Source organism: Sphaerodactylus townsendi, linkage group LG04, assembly GCF_021028975.2.
Source record: "Sphaerodactylus townsendi isolate TG3544 linkage group LG04, MPM_Stown_v2.3, whole genome shotgun sequence".
NCBI lineage: Eukaryota > Metazoa > Chordata > Lepidosauria > Squamata > Sphaerodactylidae > Sphaerodactylus > Sphaerodactylus townsendi.
Genome location: NC_059428.1, coordinates 26,380,642 through 26,404,476, shown reverse-complemented (window position 1 = coordinate 26,404,476; position 23,835 = coordinate 26,380,642). Strand labels below are relative to the sequence as shown.

Here is a 23,835-nt window from a genome sequence, read left to right as displayed (position 1 = left end):
AAAAAATTAATATAAGACCCTGTCTTATTTTCAGGGAAACACTGTATTACCCACCAGCATAGAAGAAACTGCTGCCATGTTTGTAAGTGAAAAGTATTCCAAATCTGATGATTCTTTTACCAAGAAAGCTGTTGATTTTAGAAAGCTGCACACATACAATTTTACAAAGGATGTATATATATATTTGTTTAATGTAAGCAGCTAACCTAAGTTTATATGATGTCAGTGTATGTAGCCTGAATACGCAGGCAGCACAAGTTAGAATCACACTCTGGTAGAAGATACTGAGAACAAGCTTATTTGGATTCATGCAAAAGGTACATAAGCCTGGCTTGGGCTCGACAGCCCAGGTGGTCTCTTCCAACTCTATGAGTCTCCGATTCTTCCCTCGCTGGGACCCATTATGATCACAGCACCGGTTCAGACATTCACTCCGGCTGCTAGCTTCCGTGCATTATAGAGCATGTATAGTGCTCCGAACATGTACGTTCCTTGTATGAATGATAGCACCTGGATCAGGGGCTTCAGATCAAAGAGGAGAGAACTGGAGTTGCCCTCTCCTTGAAGGACAACGTTAAGGCTGAAAAGCAGCATATAAAATCAAGCAAATCACACATACGCATAAGCATGGGGTAGGCAGGCTTCCAATTCCTAAGGCTCACGACACATTTCAGTACTGAGAAGTTGAACGTATGAATTGGCTTGCAGTGTCAATATAGCACCACAGGACTAAATGCTATTACTGTCACATTTATTAAAGCATTCCCACCCCTCCTTTCCTCACGCTTCTAGGCAGCTTATAAGAATAGTTAAAATCCATTTCCAGCTAAAGACTGAAGTTCTCCTAGGACACAGGTTTCAAACTCACGACCCTCCAGATGTTATGGACTACAGTCCCCATCATTTCCTGCCAGCATCATGCTGGTAGGGGATGATGGGAACTGTAGTTCATAACATCTGGAGGGCTGTAAGTTTAACACCTAAGTCCTAGGAGGTGCTCCCCTCTTCTCTTCAGAGAGCTCAATCCACAGAACAGGAGCCATGATGGGAAAGGCCTGGGCTTTGGTCGACACCAGACAGGCCAAACCAAGCAAAATATAGTTATGAAGTTCGCTGTCCCCATCCTTCGCCACTCCTGCCAAAAAAGTAAAGCAGGACAGCTGCATGGAAAAGCAGCTAGCTATGCTCCTTTTGTAGGCAATGGAGAACGGTTGATAGACAACATGTCAGTTTAACGTCCCTGCCATTGCACCCACTTTACTGTGCTGTTTTGAGTTTGTTTTCCTACAACGTGTCACGATGTTTTATTCTGAGTCAGTCTACAGAGCCACCTATCCTAGTCCTCTTTACTTCAACAGACAAATGGCTCTCAAAGGTTTGAGGGACAGGATTTCCAGGCCCCTGCTACTGGAGTTCCTGTTCAAGAGTTGACAACTAACATCAAGCTTGGGGCCTTCAGCATACACTCAGACACTGAACTACACTTTCCCTTCTTGTACAAGTTCTCCCGAATACCAATCGGGGCTGTAAATATAGAATGCTCAAAAGAAGAAGCTGCACCCAAATGATCAAAATTCTATTACTTGGGTAAATCATGCAAATGGCATAATTTCTTGTTTTGCAGTTTTTGCATAACTTATTCAGGTACACTAGGGAAAGGAGGATCAAGAAATCTGAAGCTTTGCTTTAAACCACTGATAAATCTTACTCAGCTACAATCCTAACTTCTACAATTCCAGCACATACACACACACACACTCATACTTTCAATCATGAGGGCTAGAAATTGGGGTTTCGTTAAAATAAAAGCAAATATTCTTAGGAAGCTGAAGTCTGTGATCAATTTTGCTATCTGAGAGCATGCATGGTTTGGTGCTCTTGCAGAAATGGCCCTGGTCATAACTCAAGGAGCTCAGAGTTACACCCTAGCAAGTCCAATGACTTCAGTGGACTCGGAAAGGGGTAGCTCTGTTTAGAACTGCAACATTAGTCCCTTGATGTTCTACTAGTACTGAAATACACAGGAATCCCTAGTGAATCTGCCCATCTAACCTTCACATCACTATAGAACAAAACAGATTCTTAGTTTTCCGCACTATCAAGCTCTTTTGAGCACAGAGAGATAATTAAATATGCCTTTCCACATTCCTATATTGTCAGTTGTCCTATTCTTTCTCTAACTAGATATACTGACAAATGGTGGGGGAGGCGGCCTAACCATCAACTGCTGAGGCAATCCCAAACTTTTTTTAACAGCATACCAAAAGATCACGTTCTGCTAATTTAAAAATGCATCGTAAAGTGAAACAGTGGTTAGGAATTGGAAAGCCAGTCAGCGAGTTCAACAGCAGAGCTAACCTACCTGGGTTCGTAATATTCTTAGCTGAACTATCCCTTCGTTTTCCTCTTCTCGCATTCTCTCTGTAGTTAGTTGCAGTCTACCAATTAGGTTTATCTTACCTCTTTTTTGAACTTTAGCGTTTTTTCTGAAAGAAGCAAAGGGGAGATGAAGCAAAAGATGACAAACACCCCGCAATTCAGGATATAAGAGGCTCCCTTAACATATTCAGCCTTTCCAGGATCTCAGGCAAAGCTATTCTCCAGATCTTGCGCCCAGAGCCTTTTACTCCCAACTATAACTCCTAACCCTAACTCTAACCCTACTCCCAACCATAACAGAAGGCTGCTGTCAATCACAAAATGCAGGGGTGCTGCATTTTAAATTTTGCCATGATTCAATGGAACTCAAGAGATAAATTCTAGAAATAGCTGCTCCATTAAATTTTAAAACCTGTTTTCTAAGAAATATTCAGGAAAAAAGCCTTGCTTAGTAGATGCCTCATTCTACTGATTGGATCAACGTACACTGTGCAATATGCCCTGACTATAAATAACAATAGTGAATAAAATAAATACATCTTACATTAAACTGAACTCTTGGTTCACTGAGAAGAGAGTTCCTTCTGTAAAGTCTTTGGGTGAATTGACTTGAGGTTCATATGACAAAACCTGCCGTTTCAACTTTGGAAATGCTACAAGAGACTGTTAAGAAAAACAACAGGGCAACAATTCATTTTTTAGTTTTTTAAATTTAAAAATATTCCAAGTATTTTGAAGCACTTAAGAAATGACGAGTTTCCCTAAACAAAAAATAAGCTATCTGGATCAAAGCCTTGTGAAAAGTCACTAACTGTTTCGCTAAACTACAAAAGGACAATATGAAATTTGATCAAAGTAGGCAAACTGTTCTGGCATACTTCACAACTGAGAAAACCTTTGTGCAATTCCCCAGTAAGTATATTGCTCTAGTACAGTGGTGGCGAACCTTTGGCACTCCAGATGTTATGGACTACAATTCCCATCAGCCCCTGCCAGCATGGCCAATTGTAGTCCATAACATCTGGAGTGCCAAAGGTTCGCCACCACGGCTCTAGTATCTTGATGCTCCCCCTTTGTGTGCTGTATCTCAAAATTATTCTTAAGATAGTGGCAAAGGATTTTTTTTTAATTTACATCTTTATACTCTACTTCCCCCCGCTGCCAATGACGACCCAAACTAGATTACATTAGGCTATCCAGCTCTACATTTTCTCCCCACAACATCATCCCTTGAGGTAGGATGGAGAGGGGGAGAGAGACTGGCCAAAGTTCACCTAGTGAAGTTATGTAGAGCTGAATCTGAGTCTCTCAGATTCTAGTTCTACATCCTGACCACTAAACCATTCCACACTTTGCTCTGAAAACCTTCATCCAATACTTACACGATGCTCCCAGAATCCCATAACCAATAAACTGGTTTTAATAAGTGGGGCCATACCCATAACGTTCTCCTAAGCTCAGCATCGGGGAGTTCTGTCGCCAGTTTAAGATTTTCAAAGCTGATCTTCTCTCGGGGTCTTTGGTTCCACGCAAAAAGCACAGCCAGCTGAAATGTGGTCACCTCCAAGTCATACTGACCAACTTCGTTCTTAAATGTTATCTGTTTCATGGGACCAAACACAGAGCATCAGCTGTACTGACTGCAAATATTCCCAGTTCATCAAGAGCAAGTACGTATTTTAAATCAATATCAAAGAGAAGCGGCTGCCCCAAGCATAGCAACGTACAATTCCGTTGGACATCAGGTGATGCCAGTGAAGCTTCCTGCCACTGTGGTTCTTTTTATAGAACTCTTCTACCTCAGGGATGAGATCTTCGAGTTCTGTCGGCAGTGATACAAACACCTTTTCAGAGCTCCTGGACCAAGCGCCGGCATTCAAAATTTTTATATTCACAGAATCAGCTGTAAAAAACAATACTGGAGCGCTTAGAATTGGACTGCAACACATAACCAGCGGGGGGGGGGGGGGGGAAATTAGCTCTGGCCCCTTCCACACATGCAGCACAATGCACTTTCAATCCACTTTCAATGCACTTTGAAGCTGGATTTGACTGTGCGAAATAGCAAAATCCACTTGCAAACAATTGTGAAAGTGGATTAAAAGTGCATTATTCTGCATGTGCGGAAGGGGCCTCTGACAAGGAGACACACTCTAATTTCATGCAGTTCAGTACCGAAACAAGTTGTCTCTATATAAACATGAGAGGAAGTACCTGGTAAGGCCAATTTATTATTTTTGTGCATTTCTTTGAAGGCCTGGTTCAAATCTTCAGATACTTTGATATCTTGGAACATTCTTGCCAGTTTATTCACATAATCTGCTGGCATTCCGACTTCCTGTATATAGAAATGTTAAATATGCTTATCAGGATCCTAAGCTTTTATTACATAGAAAGCTCTGCCTTTTATATATAAGCAATAAACACAAAAGCATGAAGGGTAGTTAAATGTTAACATAACAACTAAGTTTACTTTACAACAACCACCTTTGACTTTTGCAATGGGATGTAAAAGGATCCTGAGAGTACAGGTAGTTGTCAGTACCGCTACTGATTTATCTCCCCAGGCAATGCACAGTATCCAAAACAAATAAAGATGTGTATGCCTTAGTAGCCATTCCACTTTGCAACACCCGAAGTTTGATTCTCACACTGCACACCTATCCAATAGACCTGACAATTTCAATGTTGTCCACAATATAACTACAAAAACAGGTGACAGTCAAATCTAGGCTGGTGATAGGTGCCAGAGGACAGAGCTAGGTAAGCACCGGGCCCCAAAGCTTGCCCACTGAGGTCTATGTGATGCACACCAGCCCCCCCCCCCCCCCCTACTCAGCACCAAGTCCCAGATGAGGACAGACTTATTTTGAACCAACCTGGCATTCACAAGCAGCAGCACCAGGCAAACAGACTGTACGAAATGCACTCCTGCTCTTTCAAGGTTGGGGGCAGAGAAGAAGGGGTGATAGCATACCAACATCTAGGACCCCTTCTCTGCAACCTACCTCCCTGTGCCCCAATGCCATAGATCAGGGGTAGGGAACCAGCGGCTCTCCAGATGTTCAGGAACTACAATTCCCATCAGCCTCTGTCAGCATGGCCAATTGGCCATGCTGGTAGGGGCTGATGGGAATTGTAGTTCCTGAACAACTGGAGAGAGCCAAAGAGTCTCCCTACTCCCTGCTATATAGATCCTCCTGCCTGTCAGTCTCTGGAATAGACCTCTGGCCATGCTGGTAGGGGCTGATGGGAATTGTAGTTCCTGAACAACTGGAGAGCCGCAGGTTCCCTACCCCTGCCATAGATCCTCCTGCCTGTCAGCCCTGGAATAGACCCGCCCTGGCCCATTTCTTCCTCCCCACCCAGCTACATGCCCCCAATCAACCAACCCCTATAAGCCCCCAGATTAGACACCACCTCAAACCACAGTAGCTGGCAGGCAGGTTGGGCCTTTCATCTTCCACTCGAAAAGAGGAGGCTAGCGAACTGCTCTCCTGTCTCCCATTCAGGATTACATTCTCAAAAGGCTGTCCTCCCACACCAGTCCTGTGCACCACCAAAATCGACCATCACGCCTAGCTGCAGCAGTGAGAGCGGTAGATCAGGTGGTCTCCCCTCTGCACCAAATGCTAAGCAGAAAACACACCTCCCAACTCATGTTTAACCATGAGATCACCCACACTACCCTACCCCACCCCTCAACCCAATTTTTTAAAAGGGCCTGCGCCACTTCTACTAGTCCCTCAAACAGGCACCCCAATGGGAGGTACCCTTGTGCCCTTGCCCTTTGGCCGCTGGTCCCAGAACCAGCATGCCTCTTGCAAGCACAGAAAGCTGGACTACCCTACCCTATAGCAGGGGTGAGTAGAGTAAAGCTGCAGCCTTCCTCTTCCCTCCCTGGCAGAGAAGCATATGGTATTAACTACTTAGAATCATAGAGTTGGAAAAGACCACAAGAGCCATCAAGTTCGTGTGGTCTCGTCCACCAACTCTATGATTCTATTTCTTCTACGTATTATTTTGCTCTACTTACTATTAGAAGAAAAATGACAGATATTACTATTTTAATTCAATAAAAAATTTTGAGGGAGGGACGAATAGGATTCGATAATACTTACTCTCAGCCATTCCACCATGTTCTCTTCTATTTCACTATCTGCTGATATATCCAATATGAGACGCCTCGTTAAGTGTGCTTTGTGGTATCTCATGAAAACATCTTTGTTCTGTACATACTTAAGCACCAACAGCTGTATAAAAAAAATTAAGCGACTTTCACTACCCGTAGTTAGCTCATGTTGTCACTATAGACAACTGGGAAATACTAAAATTTTAGTCCCAAATTCTATTTTGTTGTCATTAGGTACACCCTATCAACATGCTACACACATCATCACAAGTCTCTTGCCATTCATCACTGAGGAACACACTGCACAGCTTTACTTTGAATTCAAATTTCCTGCTTTTCTCCTTTTGATCAGTCTATTTTTTAACCCAGTAAAACACACAAAAAGTAACAAGTAGATGCTGGCATGGAATATGTTGTTCAACTTCCATTTTGTTTTTTAACAACAAAAAAACGAGCCCCCTTAAGTGGCACGCAACAAGAACAATTAAAATATACAGTGATTAAACACCACAATATGTATTTAAACATATTTCCCATCCTTCCATCCCATATGATCCCTAGGGGTGTCTTACAACAATATTTTTAAAAAGTCAGGTCAGCATCATACAAACAAAAATCAAATCAAACACAGCAACCAGGCAGAAAGCATATCTTCCACTGAGCCCCAATGCCATCAAATCAGTGTAAAGTGTTTTTTAAAAACACTTGAAGAGGTAAATCACAAAGCTATCAGGCAAAATTAACTAATGAGTTTACGACTTGACACCTGCCACAATACCATGGTCAACCTCAAATCTAACTTGGCCAGTCAGTCTAGAAGGATACCAAGTTTGATCTCATGACATAAGAACATAAAGAAGAGTCTTGCTGTATCAGACCAGAGTCCATCTAGTCCAGCACTCTGCTACTCGCAGTGGCACACCAGGTGCCTTTGGGAGCTCACATGCAGGATGTGAAAGCAATGGCCTTCTGTTGCTGCTGCTGCTGCTCCCCCCGAGGACCTGGTCTGCTGAGGCATTTGCAATCTCAGATTATAAATCACCAGGGTGACTAAAATAGACTATGTTACAAAACAAAATGAAATGAATTGAAACAACCATGAATCCAGGAATGTAGCCACCACATTCTCAAATATCTTTTGAAAGAACAGAATACTGGAGACCAGAAGAAAGTTAGTCAAGCTGGGTATACTAAAACATGACTTGCAACACTTTGCCCTTAACTGTGGATATATGGGTCTGTTTATGAATATTCCAGAAGAATGAGAAAGGGCTAAACACTGATAATACAAAGCAGTAATCGCCATTCAGTCAATGAGTACCTGTCAGAAAGTCAATTTTTTGAAATAAAAAGACATTGAGCTAACCTGGTGGCTATCAGTTTTATCAGTCAAACACAACATAACTCCCTGGTCAACAACTAAATTAAGTGAACTAAATTAAGTGAGATATTTAAAGGGGGCAATCACAACCATAAAATTTATTTCTCTCCAATTTAAAGGTCATAAAAAACCGTCTGAACATACCACTTCCTTCAGCTTCGCTTCAATTTCTTCAGAGGTCAGTTTTTTGCTTAGCGGTGTTTTCCTTAACAACATATCACAGTAATTAGCGAGTAGCTCCGGGCACTTGGACTCTGGCTGTGTTTTCAACCCAACCCTAATAGAACATGAGGAGCACTGGTCACAAAATTATCCATGTTACTTTCCTGCATTGTGCAAATAACAGGTTACGACTAACCAATGAAGGGCAATTTAATTCCTCTTGAATAGCGCCATAATAATAGTGCCAACACTTTTATAAATTCTATATGCTACGTCTGAGGGAACCGTGTTTTCCTAATCCATTAACGCAAATAAGACCAAACTATAAGATAAACTGTACTCAGAAGGCTAGGGAAAACAAGTAGAACCGCACAGGAAATATGAATGCTTGCAGGATGGGTAAAGAAACACCAATTTTCCAACAGTGCAATCTGTATAAGCTGTATGTGCTTTAAGCATCTAGCCCACTGCTAGATGAACAAGCAAGGGCTGAAACAGAAAGGCTACGGAACAAAAGGGTCGCAAGATAAGGTGGTTTGATTCAGCTCCTAGATTAGGACAGATTAAATTAAGGATTCAGAAATGTTCTCGTTGCAAGCATGTGATGCAACACAGCCTTAAACTGGATTATATCAATGGACAATCAAAATCAATAATGTCTACTCTGATTGGAAGCAGATCCTCAGGGTCTCAGGCAGAGGTTTTCCACAATACCTACTACTCAATCCTTTTAAGTGGAGATGCTGGGGACTGAACCTGAAATTTTCCTCCATGTAGATCAGCTGAACTATCACTGGAGTCAGGGCAACTGAAGACGGGCAACTGTCCTTCAGTGGGGGCACCTTGTTTATATAATGTCCTCCCCTTGAGGTTCACCTGGTTGCTATTCACCCAGGCTTTTAATTAAGGGGCTGATTTTTTAAATCTGGACATTTAACAGCCAGTGGTCTGTTTTTATCATCTGTATTTTTGTGCTGGGTATTTAATACTGAATTTTAATTCATATCTTTTAGTATTTTGTTATTTTTCAAACAACCCCACTAGCTTCATGGGCACTGGGTTTATACTGGATAGCACCAGCTCCAGTTTTACAAACATTTAGAAGTACATTTATCCCTTTCATGTCACAACCCCCCCCCCCCCCCCCCGTGGTTTTGATATATCGTGCGTCGGCATACGAAATTAAATGGGAGTTTTGGGGTGTTTTGTGGAAGCTGCAGACGACAAGGTTTATAAACTCAGAAATGCATAAAAGATATGTTTAGTATTGTATAATATCAGTATATTTTATCTTTTAATACCATAAATATATACAAATTCCTTTTTAAAAGTTAAAAAAACCCCAAAAATATTCAGCCTTATTCTCTGGTACGAAGGGAGGGCAAAAAATGTGATGCGAATTTCCAAATCCGGGGGGGGGGGGGCGGGCGGGCAGGGGGCACGCTCCTAACCCCAGAAATGTGGAAGGGATAACAGTATCTTCCATAAACTGACCCTCTTAATTATGAACATCTGTGTTCCAAGTTCAAGCAACAGCAGCATGTGTAGAACAACCTTTCCTCACATACATAAGAAACCCCGATTCTCTTGAAGAGAGGAAAACTTTTTTTGACAGCTAGGTATGAAGTCAACATAGCAGTAATGTTTTAGAGTTCATTGTGTTCATTTAAATATTGGGCTGTTGTATACATCTCTGAGATTCAAAAGCAAAAGACAAAAATGCAAGCAAACACTTAGGAAGTATGAAAAGAGCTAACTATTCATGCAAAGAACGAAACTTGTGATAACAATTTCAAACTGAAGGCTACTTGATTCAAAGCAGGATCAAAGTTACTCACCCCTTTTGTTTCAATGGTAATTCAAGTTTAAATATTGTAGCATCATTTACAACAGCTTTATATGCCTAGCAAAAACAAATGAAACCAGTCACTCAACAATATTAATTCAAGAAAAAACTCTAAAACAATAATTTCACATTTTATTTATTTATTATTTATTTATTATCATATTTATATATTTATATATACATCCCTCACCATTCTCAGTATCCTGGTTTAGATGTCAAATTGGACCATGATTTAGCAACCTAGATGATATGCTCCACAATCTGTCCCTATGGCGCCCCCTTGGCAAAAATACTGCGAACTCCAGTTGGAAACCAACCATGTTTTGTCAGGTTCACAAAACACGATGATCAACAATTCATCCAATGAGGAAGAGCATAGGGAAGCAGTTTGGAAGCCCACAGAGCAGAGAAAGTCAAGTCACTCTGAACAAACATGACCAGACAGCAATAAGTCCCAACAAGCAGCAACATTCTGAGTTTATTTAAGTAGCTTCACAACTCCACAGATGACTTTCAGTAGCTAGTAATGTTCCTGATGTCTTGTGGTTGGTTTTGCCTCCCTGTGTCAAAATTCCAAAGGATGCAAAGGACCATCAGTAAAGTCTCTGACTATTGGAGATGTTTCCAACTAAGTTAATGGAACTATTACCTATTTGGCTGTCCTCAGTCAAAGCCAGAACCTTCTCAGTTTCAGCTTCTCTTTCAAGTGACCTGATGTAATTCCACAAGGCCTGGAAGACTGAGATGTTCTGCCAGGCCAATGGTTGAGGGCAGTGACAATTTTCATCCTGCTGGCCTCCCCTCCCCCTCTCCCTTCTTTCCCCTATTTATTATTGTTGTATTATTGTTCTTCGTTTTTCTTTCCAATCAGAGTTTAATGAGCTTTCTCATTTCCTCTCTGATTGTTCCCCTTTGTTGTTTAAGGCACAATTGAGTTTATTAACTGGGATTTTAAATGCTATATTTATATTTTAATTGTAAATTTTGCTGGAAGCTCTGGTGGAGTGGGCATGCACCGCTAAGGAGCAGGAGACCTTAGCCAGATCATATGCTTTTGTAATACCCTTGGTAAGCATTTTGACAATGTCTAATGGGATACTTTTTGTCATTTCTGAGGAGCAATAAAACAAATAAACAAATTGTGATCTTTAAGAAAAGAAGTGGTTCTATATATGTAAAACAACGAAGCCCTGTGGATGTCTAAAGAGTGCATGGCAACCTCCGCAGGAGAGGACAGGGAAGCAAAAAAGGCAGGTAAGACAATGCCCTCTCTCAGGTGGAAAACCAAGACCATCTTTGTTGATCAGTACTTGGGCAAAGGGCAACCTTGTCTTTCTGGAACTTAGTAGGGGGGAACCCATCAAAGAGCCTGTCAATCCCCCAACCTACGAGCAGATGTGATAGGACCCTTTCCCACCTTTGGTGCTGAGGAGTGAGTGCATTTCTAGTCAGCTAGTGAGCTTCTAAAAGCTTTCTATTCCACCGTGACTGGCCTGCATACATGCACAGACCCAGTGTGGGCCTGTCCAGTGAACCCACGAAAATGAACATAAGCAATAGTTTCTAGATTTAACTGTCCATATGAATAAGCAACAGGTCAACTGAATTTATAACAGAGTACCTTATCTCTGGCAGTAAGGAATCTTGGATCGTCTTGAAAAGCTTCTTTTACCAGTTTGCTAAATCGATTAAATAACGTGAGCAATTGTTCTACGTACTTCTCAGAATCCTAATAGTAAAACAAAGAGAACAGCAAGAAATAAAAAGCCAAAATCTGTGAAGGGGGAAAACAGCACGTGTGATCGTTATTCAGTAGCGATGACAAACTATGAATTGCTTGTTCCTCACAGCTTATGTTAAACCAACTCCCTTCAAAGCGTGGCACATCAACTGCAAGTACAAACTGTATCACTTGTTACACAGCAGACTTGTTTCAATTATGTAACCCCGACTTCTCCCAAGTGCATTTCTTAGAAACTCCATTCCACTTAGAAGAGATAAGACCGGGAGCACAGAACATCCTATTCAGAAGTGCTTCCTGTGGCTGGGCGCATACATGTCACATGTTTTCCATCAATCCTAGTTAAAACAGAAATCAGCTCCAGAACCATTTATTCACAATGCGTACTTCCTGCCTCCTTCAACAATTTTTTTCCATTCTCTCGTCAGGCATAACTGCATTTGTGCTAGCAATAACCATGACTTTATGTCTATCGCAGTTCTGTTTAAACCACGGTTTACTAACAGCTTCAAACTCCAATTTTAAAAAGGAATGTACTGTAGTCTTGCCCACGAGGCCCCAAGGAAGAGACGACACGCGGAGATTCCATCTGGTGGAGAGAGACAGTAGCAGGAAGCGCAGGATCCCGTGATCCTGGCAACTCTGCCGTGTGCTAGGCTCTGCCTCCTTTTATTAGGGTTTACAAGAGGGGGGGCAATGAGGGCGGACCGGGAGGCAGGAGAGCGGGAGACCATCATGTGATGCATGATCTCATAGGGCTGCTACGTGCAGGAGAAAGCATCAGCGTCTGGATCTAATCCACACCTGGGGGCAGGAGCCCCTTTGTCCCTTTGTCTGGGACATCTGGTGACCGTGAGTCAGGCATCTCTTGACCTGTGACTCATGGGGGAACGGGGGTTGGGGAAGCGAGTGCGCCCAGAAGGCCGTAGCCGGCACCGGCATGCCAGGCGCTCTTTCTACGTTCTGGTTCTGCTGGGTTCGCGGGCTCACCCCTACAATGTACTAGTTAACAGATCAAACCAGACAGTCCAGTGGGGGTCACCGGTTTGGTCCACCCCACATTACTGACTGAAGAAATGCACCAGGTACCCCCACTGAAAATTATTTTAGAGATCTCAAGAAGGTAGAGCCCTTTCTTATACATGCAGCCTACTTCTACTGCCTGCAATTGCTATTTCTGTGAGAAAAGTCTCACAGTATACAATGTGTTAGTGTGAATGATAACTAGTTTAAGAGTGAATGGCGGATGCATAGTGGCAAGTCCACCTAGTTCACCAAGACCCAGGTAGTTGACTTGCTGCTAGTCTTCCCAAATTACATGAAGTCAGATGTTAACTGTCAGGGGATGTGACTGCTTAAATTATGTCACTCACTTAAAGCTTGCTGGTCTTCACTGAAATGCATTTCTAGACCCCCTAATTTTAACAAACGTGTAATATTTTTTATTGTGCATTCTAATAAGTCGATTTTGTTAAATCCACATTCACATATTCGTTGCAGCAACTTAAAACATATCCTTGCAAGGCATGATTTTTAGACACGAAAGGGACAAGAAAAATACCCACTTACAGTAGTAATAGTTTCAGCAGCTGCTACCATATCTGCCAATCCAGCGCTAACAATATGCTCTTCCAAATCTTTTAACATGGGCTCTATTCCATTAGGAACTTTATCCATCAACGAAAACATTAAATGCAATTCTGAAGATACAAAAAATTGAAGGAACAATGAGTCAATCTGTACACTGCAAGAAGTCTGGGAGGATTGTACAAACAGCTGTCTACTTCGTGTGCAACTCACACGTGCACACTGCAAGCTACTGGGGAAAGTGTTGATAAAATAACAGGAAAGAAACTGGGATTTATGTATAAAGGATTTCACTGGAGTTCTCCACAGTTTCCCATGTTCAGTAATCAATGTTTCCATAGTGAGAGATGACAGTCAGACTTGCATGTGGTTTGGCGTCTTGCTATATTCAGCACTGGACCAGATCCAAACAAATGCTGATAGAACAAGGAGGCAGGCATAGTTTTAAGGTCAGACTGCCTTCTGAATTTCCAAGCTCAAGAGTACAACTTTCTGTTTTGAAAACTGGAAGTCTCGTATCGGGAATTAACAGCCAATTGTTCAAACGGTTAATAATTTCTCATCTACCGTATGGAATAGTTACGTAACTTTTCCATGCAGTGAGGCAACAAAAAATGTTTTGGTTTCCCCAGTTTGTTCCTTCCGAGACTTATACATGAATCATAATTAAATATCCCTCATCTTTAGTGAAATCGTTCACCAATAAAATGCATAAGTTCATTCCCTTCCTAGGGTAGAACGATGTACTTTATCTCAATTTCAATGTGGCGGTAACTAAGTGACACTGCAACTCTCTTATGGAAGATTAAAAGATGGAGAAAAACCAGCAGCGGAATGAAGCGCAGCACAAATGAACATGAGGAGCAGAGATGTAATTTTCAAACTGTGCCAGGATTAACATCATTTCAAAACCATTAAAGCTATCTTGTCTACCTGATCCACAAAATGAATACAAATTTCTTTGCAATTATTCAGCTGTAGCTTACAGCACCCATTCTTTCTAGTCCACTACTTTTACCCAATAGAAGTATGTCTCAAATGTATTTTACTCTCAAATGTATTTCAAGTTGCACTTACTTTCTGTTTCATTTCGTTTGATCATGCCTTGGCATTCGGCTAAAATAGTCTCTTTAAAAGAAGTCACCAGAGCATTCACACAGCACTCCATAAGCTGAAAAGAAGTAAGAACCATTCGGAGACTTCAGATAGTGTTGCTTTACAAACCCATCCGCACAAGTCTCTTAAACAGAAAAGATTCTCCCATGCACAGTATGTTGGCATTTACGGCCCCATCCAAGGGGAGTGGAGCAAATCCACCTGTGGAAGTGATGTGCAGCCGTGCAAGTGGATTTCTTGCCTTGGCGGAGGGGCAAAACATCTAGCATGTGCCCCCTGTGGCCTTCCTCGACACTGATACGCAGCACTCTATATGGCGCCAGCATCTCTGTGCTCCTGCCGCTGTAGAGGGGAGTGGTCTGGGGGTGTGGCTAGGGGAGAAGCTGAATTTAGTTGGCTCACTTCAAGCTGTTCTTTCCATTGCACCAGCAGACTGGAGAGCTGACTTATGCCCCCCAAAATGTGACATAAGTCTATTCTGCCCAATAAGGGCTTCCTGGTAGTGGGGAGCCGTTTTAAGCTTCCCCACACCACCCGGAAGTCTCTATGGGAGTGGCGGGGTGGCACTAGATGGGGCTGCCCATTATTCAGATGTCAGATCTACTTCTTTACGTGCACTCGGCCCTAATGCATACAGAAACTGGATACCTGGATGTACGAGATTGTAGCTGGACAGAATATGAGGCTGCATTGATATGACAGACTTGACTGTAGGAAAAGGGCTCTGGTTTAATAAAATTTTGTGAATCCTTCCCAGCATTAAAGTCAACACTTGATTCTGCTACACACTCACATACAGTGTGCACTTACCGCTTCTACAGAGTTACATTCACGTCTGGTTTCTAAATATCGTAGTGCTCTTTTCTCCTCTTCCTTTAATTTAGCATCTGCCTGTGCAGAAGCAGAAGCACCATCACTGAAATGTACTGACATTAACCAAACCAGCTGTCTTCAAATTAATGCCTTTTTCACTTACATATTTCATATAGTTCTGTACACCATTTTGTTGCAAATAGGAAGGGGCCTGAGTCCTGTAAAATCTCTCCGTCGAATCAAGATAAGCTTTCTCAAAGTTATCCCGATAAATCTGGAGCTTATCTTCAGGATTAGAACACAGATTAACTGCAGAAAGAAATGTAAAGTTAGATATTTCATCTGGAACTTTTTAATGAAGAAACATCTTTTCTTCACTTGAATAAAGCAATTTATATATCAGTACTAACGCACATATACAGAAACATAGTCTAGCCTTCCATATAGATTTTAATAATGAATAAGGAGGATATCAGTAACCAGTCCGTATAAATTTGTCTGACAAATAATTTCTGAATTAACAGAAATGTAAGGGGGGAGGGGAGGGTTCAGACTTTTTCAAAGTCAAATGGTGTAGAGTGAGTGATGCCTCAGGAGACTTTTGAATTATGAGCAGAGTGATTCAAATGATTCCCCCACACACACACACCCGCACGCACGCACGCACGCACGCCCACACACACCCAAGAATGCATCTCGGGGCATCTGCTTGATACTGGCATGGGTATGGATGCAAAGGGCATCTTCCAATGAAGGAAGGCACATCAGCCAAAAAAGGGGGTATTTTCACCTGTTACCCCCTCCAGCTGCACCTCCATTTGCTCCACATGCTACTCCCAAGAGCAGCATTTTATGGGAATGGCAGGTTCTGTTCCATCTGCAGAGCTCTGCTCATAGCACTTTGAATCCAACTCACAGATTTTAAAAACCAATACTGATAATGTCTGAGGCAATCTCTTTTTGACCAACTAGTTAAGGGACAGGCTTCAAGTGCAGGAAAAGCCCATAAGCAGTTTAAACACAGGTGCAGATTTAAGATTACAAGTTTGTTAACTGCTTGTGGCCGGGGGGGGGGGGGGAAGGGAAGGGACGGTTCTCTGAACCTGTCAGTCACTATAACTGTCAAAAGCATAATTTCCTGTAGTAATGCATTGCTATCAGCCATCACTAAAAACTTCACCAGCTGTTCAATAAAATTATTTTTTTCTGAACATTTACCATCTTTTTTCAAAGCACCTTCTAATTGGAGGCAATCTGTGATAGTTTGTAAATTAGAACAGAGAAGAAGAAGAGTTGGTCTTTATACCTCACTTTTCGTTCCTGGAATGAGGCTCAAAGCAGCTTACAATCACCTTCCTAAACATTTGGAAGAACTTTCTGACTGTCAGGGCTGTTTGGCAGTGGAATTCACTGCCTCAGGGAGTGGTGGAGTCTCCTTCTTTGAAGGTTTCTAAAGAGAGACTGGATGGACATATGTTGGCAGTGCTTTGACTGTGTGTTCCTGCATGGCAGGGGGTTGGACTTGATGGCCCTTGTGGTCTCTTCCAACTCTATGATTCCCTTCCCCTCCCCACAACAGCCACAATGTGAGATAGGTGGGGCTGAGAAAGTTCAAAGAGAACTGTGACTAGCCCAAGGTTTCTTGTAGAGGCTTCCTGTAGAGGAGTGGAAAAACAAACCCAGTTCATCAGATTAGTGTCTGGCGCTCATGTGGAGGAGGGTGGAATCAAATTCAGTTCTTCAGATTAGAATCCACCGCTCCTAACCACTACATCACACGGGAGGTTGCAGTTATGCCTGAAGTAACAAGACATACCATAAGATTCTCTAACACCAATGACCAGTTGAGAGTCAAATGCTTCCCCCAGCCGTTCAGCATGCACCAGCTTCATGGCACTGTCTTGGAGGCGAGTCTTTATATTTGAAAATATGGACTCGTTCCACGTATCTAACATGAGCTACAGATACAATAAGGAGAAAAGGGAAAAAAATTAAAAGTCACGTAAAGGTTTTCTAAAGACAAAGCATTGAGATCTAGTTCTTGGATTTGTTTGGTGCAGAGAATGTGAGTTTTGAAATAACACTGCACTCCCTTCTTAAAGCGGCATGGACTGTCCCTGCAAGGACCACTCATGCCTCGGTTGATATTATAGTTCCCTTTTAACAATCAGATTTGCCCTAAACTGAAGGTGTCTTTTCACCCTAACTGTCAAGTATGCTAACAAGGTAACAAATAGGGTTATTAAGCACTCAGTTCATACCCAGCTCACAAAAGCAAGCTCACCCCTTCTTGCCCTTCCACTCTGTGTGTGTGTGTGTGTTGGCTCATACCCACTTAGATATGCCATGTGTACACAGCCAGTGTCACTTGGGTTGCAGCAGAATTTAGTTCCTTTGTTGCTGTGGGTATGAATCAGCTTTACTTTTTATTTTATTCAATTCATACCTTGCCATTGTCCGAGTTGGGCTCAGGGCAACTTCCACAACGAGTAATTCTATATCAAAACATTATACATTCACAATAAAAATATCCTTAGGAGTGAACAAAACAGATTCCCATTAAAGCATACAGATCCATTTCATTATCTTTTGGTGCCCCAAAAAGTTTTATTCAAGTATGACTGGAAAATGAGCAAGTGGGGGCGGAGACAGGAAGGAGAGAGAGGAGAGGCCAGCTTAGATGTACAGACTACTGTGGTCCTCAGCCATAGGCCTGGAGGAACATTCCAAGTTCCACAGGGCCCACGTCTCACTAGACTGAGGGGTAGCATGACCTTTAGAATATCATCAGGACAGGGTCACAATACAGCATGACAGTACATGCTTTGTATGTAATCTGAAAACTCCAGCTAAAAGACATCAAGTAGCAGGAGCTCACCGTGATCTGTCCAAGATCCTGGAGCTCCACTGGCAATCGGAGTAGATAACATTGAGTTGGTTGAACTTGACACAAAGCTTCTTCATACATTTGTAAATACTGTTAACAAACCTCCTCACCACAACGGAGTTTCCTGAAGGGCAAAGTACCACCTACCTTTCGAACAATACTGTCTTCTACATTGGACTTCTTACTGCTGCCCTGCTTGCCCATGAGAGTAATCTCCAGCTGGCAAAATGGCTTCGGCAAGATATCACATTGTGTGAAGAATTTCCGCCACTCTACAATGTAGGCTTTCAGTAATGCGGTATCGTCTTGGTGGCTCAGCACTCTCTGAAAAGAGGAGGCAGATCCAAACATAAAGATATTCATAAAGAATATTATGAACTTGCTCTTCTGAGGTGACTATCATTCTGGCCTCGCATTTCATATATGTGTTTGATGGAGAAGTGCCTTGGAATCAAGAGCTGACTATTTCATATGTACTTGTGGAAGCCCAATTAGATGTAATTATATGTGCAGACTAGGTTATTGCCTCTATTTCAGACTCTAAAGAGCAAACAGTATCTAGACCTCTGGAAATATTATTTGCCCTTCAGGTGGCTGCAGGCACAAACATCTGCATTCACAAATGGGCAAACACTTCCTCTGCACTATTTCAGGTCAGCAGCCCCTCCTCCTGCCATGCCACAGGCCCAATCACAATACCATTAGAGGGAGCCCCCCACAGGTACTGGCAGCTGATTCATGGCATGGGATTGGAATGCAAACATACAGTGCTCCGATGCTTAACTGGGCGAACCTTTATGACTCTCTTGAAAATCCTGCCAGAAAACTGTACTACCAGATAACTCCTTTGAAGTATTGTTTGGCTGCCATTTTCATTTCATCACTGTGTTAACATTTTATTTTTCAAGCTGAACCTTGTAAAAATAGTGGAATATTTGGCAAGCTCACTTGTCTACATACTATGGCTTAGATCCCACATAGAATTTCCGTGAGTGCAGTGGAAACAGTGATTTTGCTCATTTCCCCTCCCACAGCAGCCCCAAACGCCCCGCAAATGCTGCTCCCGGGTCTCCAACAGGGGGGAAGAATGGATTAAACCCTCCCCCCGCTTGAACCCACAGATGTTCTAGACTGAATTCTGGAATTTGACATCTGCATGTTTCTGGCCAAATGTAAACATCTCTGTGATTTTCTTAAAAGGCAAGTCTGCCAAAACAGAACTTTGAAAAAAGAAGAAGAAATTGTAAAGATACAGCCCTTGGATAGCCTTTATCAAGGAAGGTGTTTGAGGGAGATGATCCGTAGCATCTGTTCCAGTTCTTGATTTCACACAGCCCAATATGCCATATTGGACTATCTGGGTTTATGAAAAGAAACCTTAAAAAGAAGCCATTTACACTTTAACACTATGTTGCAAAAGCGTTTGCACTCTTTCGGGTTGAACACTTACGGCTTGTGCTTGTTTAATAAAATCAAGGATGTCTTCTTTTAAAGCCTGGTGTATTTTTGCTGGGCCTTTATCATCCCATAAACAAACTGCATGTACATCCCTAGAAAATACATTCATACAGTCAGTACAAAACAAAAACTCTGAACTTTGTAATCAGTAAAGGTCAGAAACAAATAGGTACCTGGAACTATCTGCCTTGCTGGGGGTAAAGTGTAGATGGGAAAGACAATGGCAAACCACCCCATAAACATAGCCGGCCTAATAAACATTGGTATGTGGAATCACTCCATGGGTCATTAATGACCCAGATCTCTGTCTCTCTCTGTCTCTCTGTCTCTCTGTCTCACTCTCTGGCTTATGGACAGGACAACACATGATGCCAGCTTATCATTCGGGAGAGCTGGGAGATGAAACAGACAAACTGATTGAATGAGACCAGTTTTTTTACATGCACCATAAAGGTTGTAACTGAATATTAGATCATATAGTTTTGTGTATATGATACTACCCTCTATGCCTATTATTATCAAGTAGAGAATTATTATGCCTATTATTACCAAGTAGAGAAGCATTTGTAGCTGCAATAGACTAGACCTTAAGATCCAGTGAGCTGCTACCTATCAACATAGAAAAGAGGTCTTCTGACAATGGCTGATTTACCCACCAGCTAACTACAAATCTAATGGAGCTCTTCGGGTAGTCTGCTTAAAATACATATCTGAATTGAACAAACTTTCAAGAATAATTATGGATGTGGGGACTCCCTTGCAATATTTTATTTATGAAGACCTCTTTGAAATTCTATGGCAGAAAACTACATGGGAAACCGAGATCAGATTTCTACGTTCAGTTTTATGCATTTGTCAACTTCCAATCTGGCACACACGTAACTCAAAAATTGTAACAAAAGCCCTGCAAGGCTGGCCGTAGATGGTTCCTTTTGCCTTTCAAGCAGCAGATGCTTAAACAAATTTGAAAAGTCTTACTCCACTCTCCCCCGGCCATCCCAAGATTATGATCCCCTTTTCATGCCATTTATTAGAGCGGAATACTGGGCAACCTCAGGTTACTTGTGATGCAAGAAGGCATCAGAAAGCAAAGGGAAAAAAATCATCCGAGGGCAGGGCAGCAAACTTTACGAAGAGCAAAGCAGTTTTCAGACGGGCAAGTCTTGTGTTTCACACACTCAGCTCTCCTCTGCTTCCCTGCCCCCACCCAGCCCCACAGTTCTTATGAAGCGTGAGCCTCTCCCCTCAGGGAATCAAAAAGAATACCTCTGGAAACCATATATGTTTTGCAGCTCGTGTACTGTTAAAAGTTGTGACCTAGTTTTGAGTCGGCAAAAATCGGAGCGATGCTAATTGCTCTGATTAGCATATTTTCTACTTTGAATGTTAATAACCCGAATGGTATTCACAGCCTTGTCAACAGAGCAGCCCCAGCCAGCACTGGGTATAAAAGATACCATCATCTAACCATTTTCCTAGTTATCTGAATGAGGAAAAAAATCCAGGCATTTGTAGCCATTTTTAAAAAGTAAACCATAAGTCCAAATAAATCACAGAAACTGAATTACTAATAATTTTCAAGGATGGGTGCGAGCAAATCACAAAAAACCGCTTACTGTAATTGAAATGTTTCTGATAGGATCTTCCCTAGAGCAATGGTTATAATGATATTACAAAAGACCATAGCTGTGTTTCTATTACAGTATTTAAGAACTGCAAGTTACAAGAATTACTTACGAAAACAGATCGAACCACTGTTGCTTCGTGACGGATTCCTGCCGAAGAAGCTTCAGGACAATAGGGCGCATGAAATCCCATTTGTCTTCAAACTGAAGGGCACCTTTATTCTTCCAAGAAAGAAAGGAGCAAACATAATTTTAAGGCAGGCCAAAAATAAACCATACACTTATTCAGAAACAAGTCCATCAGACATTGCTCAGTGTTTTAATGTCAAGTGAGCAAAGAATTGCAGACTTTAACCAAGCACGTTAGCTGGACGACCACTGCCTTTTAAAAACTCACTGCAGGAGACCTTGTGAAGTTCATGTTCATATAACATTATTAGCAGTCTTTGGGAGGATATACAGACGCATGTACCATAGCACATGTCCTGTCTCTCACCCAATTTCAGATGTCCAAGAATCAACAACCCTTTAAAAGGCCCTTATAATAAAGTTAGGTTCCCTATTCCCTAGGAAAAGTTGCTCAATTTATAGTAACCAGTGAAAAACTGCTATTGTTAACTAATGGGCCAGAGCCTGAATTGAGCAAGAAATAAAACTATGACATTATCAAGATACAAATCAGGTAGCTGGAAAATCTCCAGACAATTAGATGTTTCATTGTTATGTTTGCGTTGGATCCAGCCACCTTTTTGTGTTCAACCTCATCCAATTCCCTTTCTTACTAACAGGGTCTTTGACCAAGCAGGGCCCAAATATAGCCTTTCTGGTGGTCAAAGGGAACCCCCCTCCCTTTTTCACAAATGGAAAAACTGGCTGGATCCAACTCTGCATCCCTATTATGTTTTTGAACACTATTAGAGCCCCCCAAGACCAAATACTACAAGGTCCAACAAGGTCCACTTTATAAGGAACACGTTGTTCTCAGAAACAAACACTAAACACAAACTTCCCCAGTAGTGAATCAAAACTCTGGTGAATCATAGGCATTCAGCAATTTATGTAGACCACTACATTCATTCTCAAAAGACAACTGACAAAAGATTTTCCGGAAATATTTTTTAAAAGGCAGTTCTCTATTGCCCTCAAATATGTTGTTTGGTTGCTAAAAGTATGGTGGGAGGGGAAGAAGCACTGACTGTATCATACCTGCCTCTTTATGATGTGCCTGCACAGGTGCACAGGGACCAGTTTACACATTCTTATATTCCTGCTTTGAGCAACTTAATACAAGTTGAAGCTGAAACACACGAATCTGTTCTCCCTCAGACAGGACCGATGTGATAACGCAGAACCTGATAAGGCAGGCGCTGTACATGCAGACTGAAGCAGATATTGGACACAGGCTCGCCTCTGATTCTTTCAAGAGAAAAATGCACACTGATCCAAGTTGCACCACCCCAGGCATTCCTTTATTCAAAGACAAGTATATGATGGGAAAGAGTAAACGTGTTCTGCCTGTGAAAGTCTGAAACATTGAAAACCTAAGTGCAAAATTAGACAAACTAAAAAGTGGTTTGAAATAACAATGCTGTCAAATGTGTCACTAACAAGCATAGGCTCTGGCAGATACAGAGCTGGCTGCAAAGATACCAAGCACCACCACTTTACCTTCCACCAAAGATTCTCTTGATAGAATCAGGAACTATCCACCATCACTGTCATATTCCACAAAGCAATAATTCTAGCATGTCTCCTACTTGAAATCTGGTCTGTTGCAACTAACGGGATAGGTTTCAGAACATCAGAGTACAAACTGCCCATTTCCTGTCCCCACCCCCCACTACATCTGTCTCACAGCTGGCCAAGCCCCAAAGACACCTGGCAGTTTTTTCAGGTAAAGAAACACGAGCTGCATATGGCTGACAACTTTGTGTCTGGAATGAACAGAATCTGGAACAAACAGAATCTGGAATGAACAGAATCACAGCATAAACTGAGGGAGAAAATACACAGCAGGCGCCAAAAGCTCCAACTACCCCAAAATTGCTTTTCTCAGCTACAGCGGTTGGCCCAAGGGATTCCCAGGAGGCTTAAAACCACAAAGTATATAAGAGGAGTTCTCCATGTTCTTACAAACTTCGTTTCATCGTTAACAATTTCTGGGCACCAGTGCCTATAATTTACACATACAAATCAAGGCTCCCCTTTCCTGTCCTATTGCTTGTTAACCGTGTTGTTCTTCTTGCCTACATACCTACTCTGTCATATAGATACTACACAGGTATAGCCACAACACAGCTCTATTCGTCATATAGATACTATACAGGTATAGCCACAACACAGCTCTAATGTCACTGATTCGCTCAATATAGCTCGCATAATCCACTACTCTGGTGGAGAATTTATAAGAAATAATTTACTGAGTGGGACAGAAGGTCTACTTTCTGTTACCAGCTATACCACTTGTCCTCCTCCAGGACACTATGCAAAATCATCTTTTTGTGCCCCTGCTACCATTTTAACAATTTACGCTGTGATTTCCACTACTGACTAATAGATCAGGGCCATCTCCTACACATAAGAATAGATAAAGCAGAAATATCTCTGGACCTGATGTGACCTGTAAGACCTGCTGAATTCCAAAAAATTAAACAGAAACATTGCTGTAGTATATATACATCTGAAATAACAGGTGAAAGGATTCTGAA

The 23,835-nt window shown here is 42.0% G+C and overlaps 1 protein-coding gene across 1 annotated transcript in view; it reads right to left on the bottom strand.

The window, feature by feature from the left end:
• The window catches only part of CUL5 (cullin 5), a 36,678-nt gene that overhangs the window by 4,847 nt on the left and 7,996 nt on the right, over positions 1–23,835 (bottom strand). Inside the window, exons 2-18 of the mRNA XM_048493631.1 lie at positions 21,240–21,349; positions 19,495–19,594; positions 18,192–18,368; positions 16,974–17,115; positions 15,321–15,466; positions 15,155–15,235; positions 14,306–14,399; positions 13,211–13,341; positions 11,522–11,629; positions 9,893–9,957; positions 8,037–8,169; positions 6,501–6,632; positions 4,594–4,717; positions 4,107–4,282; positions 3,818–3,979; positions 2,924–3,042; positions 2,363–2,486 (exon numbers count right to left, since the gene is read on the bottom strand). Of these exons, the coding sequence (XP_048349588.1) occupies positions 2,363–2,486; positions 2,924–3,042; positions 3,818–3,979; positions 4,107–4,282; positions 4,594–4,717; positions 6,501–6,632; positions 8,037–8,169; positions 9,893–9,957; positions 11,522–11,629; positions 13,211–13,341; positions 14,306–14,399; positions 15,155–15,235; positions 15,321–15,466; positions 16,974–17,115; positions 18,192–18,368; positions 19,495–19,594; positions 21,240–21,349 (2,124 nt within the window). The remainder of the gene's footprint in view (positions 1–2,362; positions 2,487–2,923; positions 3,043–3,817; positions 3,980–4,106; positions 4,283–4,593; positions 4,718–6,500; positions 6,633–8,036; positions 8,170–9,892; positions 9,958–11,521; positions 11,630–13,210; positions 13,342–14,305; positions 14,400–15,154; positions 15,236–15,320; positions 15,467–16,973; positions 17,116–18,191; positions 18,369–19,494; positions 19,595–21,239; positions 21,350–23,835) is intronic.